The sequence below is a fragment of the Asparagus officinalis genome, chromosome 5 (genome assembly GCF_001876935.1).
Source record: "Asparagus officinalis chromosome 5, Aspof.V1, whole genome shotgun sequence".
Taxonomy (NCBI): domain Eukaryota; kingdom Viridiplantae; phylum Streptophyta; class Magnoliopsida; order Asparagales; family Asparagaceae; genus Asparagus; species Asparagus officinalis.
Genome location: NC_033798.1, coordinates 50,943,883 through 50,952,741, shown reverse-complemented (window position 1 = coordinate 50,952,741; position 8,859 = coordinate 50,943,883). Strand labels below are relative to the sequence as shown.

Below are 8,859 nucleotides of genomic sequence, written 5' to 3'. Positions count from 1 at the left end.
TTTTGGAATTTGTAGTTAGTGGATTATAGAAATGGTACACAAGTTCTACCAAAAATCATCATGAAATTGTGAGCAAATCAAGAAACAGTAGTCACATGGAAGTCACTAGCTACAACTTTCTAATTAACTAGCTAATGGAAGTTATATATGTGGAGACAAGGCACGAGAAAACTACGAGCAACAGGGCAAGTGCATAACCACTGACTTGCTGCAATTAAATGATACACAATCACATGTGTCTTAACTGCCTAACAACAGTTCAGAATCCAAACTAATGCTGAAAAAGGAAAAATACAAATAAAAAGGAAAATAATACGAATTCTTTTTTATATTTCATAAAAGATCAATGGTTTTTACATTATTTTAACTTTTTTTTTTAAGAATAAGGATGGGATTTCCAAAACACAATACCAGCGGCAAACATTCCATTTCAGCCCATGGCTATTACAAAATAATTTTTTACTTTTTTTGATAAAAATGATTTTTTCCTTACTATTGATCCAGCAGGTCTCTCTGACATTCAAGTCATGGAGAAAGAAGGGTCCATACCCTTACCATAAAGTCAGTCTGTCTTTCCGTTTTATTGGTTCAAGTTGTTCAAAGTTGGGCTTTTATCTTTTAATATGAAGATTGGTTCTTGGAATATAAGAGGTCTTAACAACCCTGCTAAACGTAGATTAGTAAGAGACTATATCATATCTGCTAAGCTAGACATTGTGGGTCTTCAGGAAACCAAGCTCTCTTCCTCCAATCCTAGAACCCTTTCTAGTTTGGGGAGTAGTAGATTTGCTTGGTCTGTTTTAGATGTCTTGGATTCTAGAGGGGGTATAGCATTAGTGTGGACGGAGTCCTTATTTGACTGCTCTGACTCCTATATATGTATTTTTTTGTCACTGTTTTCCTTACTCATAAACCCTCTAACTGGGCTTTTGCAGCTACCTCTGTTTATGCCCCCCTGATAAAGAAGATAGAGAAGTTTGTTGGTGGGAACTTGTTAGAATTCATCAATCATTATCCTTGCCTTGGGTGGTATTTGGGGATTTTAATGTGACCTTAAGCCTTGACGAGAGAAGTGGTAGAACTGGTTCTATTAGGGAGATTTCTACCTTCAACTCTCTCATCAATTCCATCAATCTTTTTGACCTTCCTCTAAGTGGTAGGAAGTTCACTTTGTCTAATTTTAGAGCTAATCCATCTCTAGATAGGCTAGACAGATTTCTTATCTCTATAGTTTTTGAATCACAATTTCCCCTTCTGGCCCAATTTGCCTTTCCTTCCTCATGCTCAGATCATTGCCTCATCATTCTGGACTCAGGGGGTCCTCCTCCACCTAATGTGTTCAGGCTTGAAAACTCATGGTTTATCCATCAATCATTCTTTCCTTTTGTTCAATCTTGTTGGTCTTCTTTCTCTGTCCAAGGTGATCTCCCTGCTTCTCTGCCCCTTAAGATCAAACTCATGAAAAGAAGAATCAAGTGGTGGGTCAAAAATGTTCTGGGTAATTTATCCCTGTCTAAATCTAAAGCTTCTTCTGACCTTCATCATCTCAACTGTCTGGAAGAAGCCAGACCTCTCTCTGCTCCTGAACTTACTTCTAGAGTTGAACTTAGAGATCTCTTGTTCTCCTTAGCCAAAGAGGAAGAGGCTTAAAGAGGGAGATAATAATTCTGCCTTCTTCCACAAAGTAGGTTCCCATCGTAGAAGAATCAATTTTATTCCATACCTTATTCATAATAATTTAACCCTGACATCAGCTCTGGATATCAAACATGCTTTTCAGGATTTCTTCTCCAATCTCTTCAGTGAGCAACCAGCTTCCAAACTTAGTGTAAACTGGAGTTATCTTTATTCCTCCAATCCTCTATTTCTGTCTTCCCTGGATGATCCTTTCTCCTCAGAGAAATCCACAATGTTGTTTTTGACCTTCACCCAAATAAATCTCCAGGACCGGATGACCTTCCTATGCGGTTCTTTCAGAAATTGTGGCCTGTTATCCAAAATAATGTCATATCCTTCATTCAATCTCTTTTCCATGATGTTAGACCCATTCACAACATAAACTTTTCTTTTATTTTCCTCATACCTAAGAAGGAAGGGGCAAGCTCTCCATTTGACTTCAGACCCATTAGCCTTCTTAATAGTTCTGTTAAGATTTTCACCAAAACCTAGCCAACCGTCTCAAGCCCCGTATTCCCTCTCTGGTTGATCAGTCTCAATCAGCATATCAAAACGGAAAATCTTCTCTTGACTCTATTCTTCTAGCAAATGAAATGATCAACAGTTGCTCTTCAGGGGAAAAGGAACTTTGCACAATTAAAGTAGACTTCTTCAAAGCCTTTGATTGTGTTAATTGGAGTTTTCTCTTATCTCTCCTCAAAGCCAGAGGATTCAGCCCCAGATGGTACCACTGGATCTCCCACATCCTTTCCTCCTCTAAATCTATAGTTCTTGTCAATGGTTCTCCATCTTCCTTTTTTCAATGTCACCGTGGTCTCAAACAGGGAGACCCCCTCTCGCCTATGCTCTTTCTGTTGGTGGTGGATGTGCTCAATAAGATGATCTCCGCCAGCTTCTCTGCTGGTGATCTTCCTAATCTTAATCTCAAAGGAGAGTTTAACTCTATTAGGTCTCTCCAATTTGCTGATGACACACTAATTTTCTGTAAAGCTGACAACAAAGATATTTTTACCCTTAAATCTATCTTGTTTATGTTTGGTAGCATCTCTGGTCTCCATATTAACCCATCTAAATCCACCCTCTTCTACCTTGGAAAAGTTCCTAGCAGAGGTGTTCATTTGGCTAACAAACTCAACTGCTCTAACGGCTCTCTTCCTTTCTTTTATCTTGGTTTTCCTCTCAAAAAAGACTCTTTGTCTAGAAGGGAATAGCAACCTCTTCTAGATTCTTTCTCTAGAAAGTTGGCTTTATGGAAAAACAAGTCCCTCTCCATAGGGGATAGACTCACCCTGGTGAATTCTGTTCTATCCTCTCTCCCTTTATATTATATGTCATTTTAAACTCCCCAGTTGGCTCCTCAAGGCTGTGGACAAAATTAGACGTAACTTTCTTTGGGGCACCTACCAACATTCTTTTAAATCCAAAAGCTTGATTAAATGGGGTACTGTGTGCAAAGCTAAGGTTGAAGGGGGACTAGGTGTTATTAATCTGCAACCTTTCAACTTAGCTTTGCTATCTAAATGGATTTGGAAGATCCTTGACAGAAATTCCTATATTGTTAAAGTGATCATGTCTATTTACTCTGTTAATGGCTCTAACCCTATGACTCACCCCCCTAGATCCTCAACTTCTAAACTGATTAAGGACTTATTCTCTATTCATGACCCTTTCTTTCATTTGGTACGATGGAAATTAGGGGATGGTAAACTTTATAGATTTTGGCAAGATAAATGGTCGGGAGACAACACCCTCAGTAGTCTGTTCTCCAGAGTGCATCAGCTTGCTTTTGCCAATTCCACTGCCACCAGTTGTCATTGCCTTCTCATCAACAATTCCTAGAAGTGGCACTCCATTATCAGAAGAGGCAACTCAGATGAAGACGGAAATTAGATTGAACAGTTATATCTTAAGCTTGAGTCTGTTAATTCTCCTATAGTTGCCATCAGAGATGAGATTTCCTAGCACCATCACCATTCAGGCAAATATACTGTCAAATCTCTCTATTCTATTCTTAACTCAGGAGACACTCTCTATCATTTACATAAATTTATCTGGAAGTCCACTCCGCTTAAGGTGAAAATTTTCTTTTGGTCCTTGAGTTTGCCCAAATTAAACACAATAGATGTTTTAGTCAAAAAGGGTTGGACAGGGGATATAGTTTGCCCCATGTACAGTTCAGATACTGAAACCCATGATCACGTGTTCAATGATTGTTCCTTCACTAGATCGGTCTGGTCTCTTCTCTTCTCTAATGGCCAGTTTGGTTACTAGCAACAAGGGATTGACTCACTTATCACTGTTCAAGGTGACTTCTTTCTCAATAAGAACATCAAATCTCTATGGAAAGTCATCCTTCCCTGCTGTTGTTGGTGGTTATGGTATTGCAGGAATAAGCTCATATTCGACAAGCTTCATACACCTACTTCCCTGCTGTTGTTGGTGGTTATGGTATTGCAGGAATAAGCTCATATTCGACAAGCTTCATACACCTATTCACATCATAGCTGCTAATATAGCGGTATTGCAGGAATAAGCTCATATTCGACAAGCTTCATACACCTATTCACATCATAGCTGCTAATATAGCTCAATTCACTCTTTTGTGGACATGTGCCTCCAGTAGCAAAAGAGCTTCCCTCATGCACAGTGCTGCGGTTGAGCTTGGACTCAAACAGTGAGCTAAACCTGGTCTTGAGGATGATGTTGGAGATAATTTTCCTAGCTAATCTTGGTGCTTCAAAGTGGTGGCTCCTCCAGAACTTTAGCTTTTGGTTTTTTTGGTTCGATCTTTTGTAATAACTTAACTATACCCCCATCTTTCCCTCTGTTGCTGTTTTCAGTTTGTTACGCTTTCTCCCTGGGAAGTTAGGAGTCGGTGCAAAAATTATCTGGTTGGTGACGACAATGTCCGCTCCCAACCGATAATTTCTTCTCCTGGCACTTTTTCTTCCTCTTTATGTTTTTATTGTATATATTTACCTCAGTTTTGGATTTACAATTATATAAATATATGAGCAGGTTCTCACCCTGCTTCTTCCTTTCAAAAATAAAATAAAATAAATATATATATGGCTTAAGGGCACGCAGACTATGACGGTCAGAGGTTTTGAGTAAAAATTGCTTAATTTTTCAAATATGCAGTAGTTTTCAACACTATTATGTCATACAATTGCGGAGTCAAGGGCCGAGGGTGGCCATGATCCCCTGACTTCTTAAAAACAAATTAGATATATGAGTTTTTAAATTCTATATTAGTCTCTTAAATCTCTAGTATTTAAAATTAGTCCCCAATTTCATATTTATAATTAATCCTCCAAATCTTACATATTTGAAATTAGGCACCCAATCTTCATATTTTTCAATTGGTCCCTCAAATCTTTAAAGTATTTGAAATTAGTCTTTGTTATGTTCATCATCCTGGTAGTGGTTGATCACAGATAGTTGCCAAATCAACATCAAAATCAACATAATATGGTTTTATAGTTTTGTGATGAAATTGTGAAATGAGGCTCTCCTAGTTTCACAAAGTTTTTTACATTAAAAAATAGATGTGTGAAATGTACTTTATATTTTCATGTATTTCTACAATTATTTTATAAATGTGATAGCTAACATTGTTTCATTTCTTCTTATTATTGTTTGAAATAAGTGTATAATGGTATCATATACAATGTGTTGTCAATTTGTGAAGCCTTAAAAAAGATTACAATTTATAATTTATAGAAAAATCAACTACGTACAAATGATGTATTTAAAAACAAAGACATTTTAGAAAGTTGAAGAATGTTGATCAACGATGAGTTGAAATGATTTTTAAGTATTCTTGCAAATATTTCCTTTTTTTGTAACACTTTATTTTAAGTTCTTCTTTTAGCTACTTGCTAATTACACATTGTCATATTTGAACATTTTTTTACTGATGCACAGTAAAATGTTTGTGTTTTGGCTCTCCTGGAAAAAAAAGGCTTCACCACTTATGTCTTATAAGAATTTTGATCGTCATACCAGATTATTGGAGATCGGAAAAGCATCCACTATGTGATTTTGAAAATTTAATTTCATTATAATCTCCTGTAAACCCTTTTTACGCTGAATTTATTATAAAGAAAAGTTTTTATTATGCATATTTAGATTAAAAATTTTGAACCTGATTCATTGAATATCAGATTAATTTCAAAAATCTAAACCTATTATTTTTATATATTTTTAAAATTTAGAGTTTTTCTAAATCATAATTTACTTTTCAAATTTGTAAATTTCTAAAATTTCTTAAAATCTAATGTTATTCAAATTTGCAAATTACAAACTTGTTAGGAATTTTGAAAATTCTGAATTTCTAAATTAATTTCGTCAAAATCATAGTTTATTTTAAAAAATTTAGAAATTTAGAATTTTTTTTAAATGTTCAAATAACAAAAAATATTAGGAATTTTGAAAATTTGGAAATTCTAAAATTCTCAATTTTTGAATTAATTATTGTAGGAATTATAAAAAATTCCTAAAAATTACAGTTTATTCGAGATCTCATAATAATTTGTTGTTTATTCAAAATCTCATATTATTCAAATAATTTCATTTAGTTCTAAAAATCAAGGATTATTTTCAAAAATTTTGAATTTCAAAAAAATTTTGAAATATCAATTTATTGGAAGTGGTAAATAAATTAATTTTAATATATATTGACATATTCGAAGTAGAAAATTGAGTACAAATTCTAAAATTGTTTTAGTAGGTTTAGCATTTTTTATGTTAAGCACACTGAGTATTTTTATATCAATCATTGAAAGTTTTGAACATAGAGGGAAATGAAATTTTAGATATATGCAAATATCTTGAAGATAATGACGAATTATGATAAATCACATCCCTACACTTTACATTTATCAATAAGATAATGAAAATTTAGATAAAATTGAAATATTATAAAATTTAAAATCTACAATATGTCTTTTATATATCTTTTTTATATATATTATAAAATCTATAAATAACCATTAAATATAAACTTAAATATTTCAAAAACATTTTATATTAATTATTATATTTTGTTATAATTTAAATAATTATATGTTATAAAATCTATAAAAAAATAATGGGTAAATCAAATCCTAAAAATTTAGGTATTATATTTCAAACATTTTATATTAATTATTATATTTTGTTATAATTTAAATAATTATATGTTATAAAATCTATAAAAAAATAATGGGTAAATATAATCCTAAAAATTTAGGTATCTGAAACAATTTCAATTGAACGATTCCTTGGACCATTTGGATCCTCAACGGACCTAAAAGAAATTATGTAGTTCAATCATGTCAATGTTTTTTAAGATGATATATCCTATGGTGATTATTTTCAATCAAGGTCATGATCTACAGCTTGTAGGATGTTAAGTTTAGCCCAGTGAGCAAGTGATTGGGAAAGGGAGCTAAATATTATAAGGAAAGTAAAGAAACAGATAAATTTAAAAAATATATTGATCTGAATTCATTAATATATGCAAAAACTTAACCATTAGTAATTTATTGATGCTGCAAATGGGTGTAGGCGTCCTGCAAAATAATATCACTAGCTACGAGAAGAAACGTATTCTTAATTAAAGACCAAAGGAAGCAAGGAAAATTTAGAGACAGTATATGAGAAAATTTAGAGACAGTAGGACTCTATATGAGAAGAGAAAATCTCTAGCTACGACATAAGACAAGAAAGAATTATCAACTATCACCAACATAAAAAAAAAAATTACCTACCTAAACTTTGCAACTCATGAAACACAAGGCCCCACATATCGTTTCACAAAACTTTTATCAACCTGAGATAAACCCTCAAACTGGTAATGATTTCTGGCCAAAGAAGCTATGAAATATGGAGAGCCTCACCACTATCTGGAAAGTGACCTAATAGAATTAACAAGTTACTCATATAGAACCAAGGACAATCAAGCTTAAGAATGGGATTTACAACCAAGGACAATCAAGCTATGAAATATGGAGAGCCTCACTATTATCTGGAAAGTAACCTAATAGAATTAACAAGTTACTCATATTTTACCCAAAACTAAAAAAAAATTAAAATAAAAGGGAGATGATTCTTCAATAGGCAAAATTTTAGCATCACTGAACTTCATTCTTTTACAATCTCAACTCGATAAAGAAGGGGCTTATTCTTCAATTTTGATACTGGTTACAAAAACTGGGATGTACGTATACATCGATCAAACATAGACATGAGGCTTGCACAGAAATTGAGCTCAGTGAACCCAATCAACAGCCATTGGATAAGTAACCTACAAAGCATCATCAAGTACCAACAGTTGCAAGCATGTCATGATCAGTTCACCTCATTGTCAAATTTCCAAGCATTTCATTAACAAGATCCCTTGCACCACAGTCTTGAGTGCCCTATCAGCAGTTGCACTAACACACATGATAAAACTAAATAAATGGAAACTTGGCTCTCCCTGCACAAGAAAAGAAATGAGATGTTAAAAACAAGGGAACCTTCCATCTAGTATTTGGGGATAAGTACTAGGTAGAACTCGTGGAAATCAGGAGAAATACAAACCAAGACCAAGAGACCCAATAGACACTTCATAAAGCAAAACTATGTCCTTGTCAAGGATTTTTTTGTTTTTTAATCTTAATCCCACATTAAATTAGCTATCGATCAAAGTAGCATCATTTTAAAGATAAGCAAAAGAAGAATGGATCAGAGAAATAAAGAATTGGGTTCGCTTGAATTTCCTTTTCAAATTTGGGCAAAGGATGGAGGAGGAAAAGCATGCCGCTACTTAAGTGGATAGCAAATAGTATTTCCACCAAAGTTTTTAACCACTCATATTGCCTAGGGATCCATGTATTATATAAAAAGGTATTTTATTTTAATATATGTATGGCTAGAAACTTTGGTGGACATCAACTTAAGTTGATAGGAGTCTTGCTCTATATATATATATATATAGGGAGAGGTTCTAATAAAAACCTAGAGAACTAAAAACCAATCCTAACCCTACATTCTATTTCATCCAATGGCCTAGATTTCGATGGCAGAATTGTAAATATAGACAAATTTAATACACTGCATTAATGTGAAAAGGGTAAAATTGGAACAATTCATTGCATTAATGGTGACTGATTACATTGGAACAATGATACAAATTTAATACACGTCCTTTAATAC

General features: G+C 33.6%; 1 protein-coding gene across 1 annotated transcript; it reads left to right on the top strand.

Moving 5' to 3' along the window:
- LOC109841822 (uncharacterized mitochondrial protein AtMg01250-like) lies at window positions 2,271-2,888 on the top strand. Its single transcript, XM_020410759.1, has one exon. It carries the CDS (start codon window positions 2,271-2,273, stop codon window positions 2,886-2,888), a length of 618 nt encoding a protein of 205 aa, XP_020266348.1.

Bases quoted from the DNA above. Each gene is read 5' to 3' on its own strand.
- LOC109841822 (XM_020410759.1), top strand. From the start codon at position 2,271: ATGATCAACAGTTGCTCTTCAGGGGAAAAGGAACTTTGCACAATTAAA.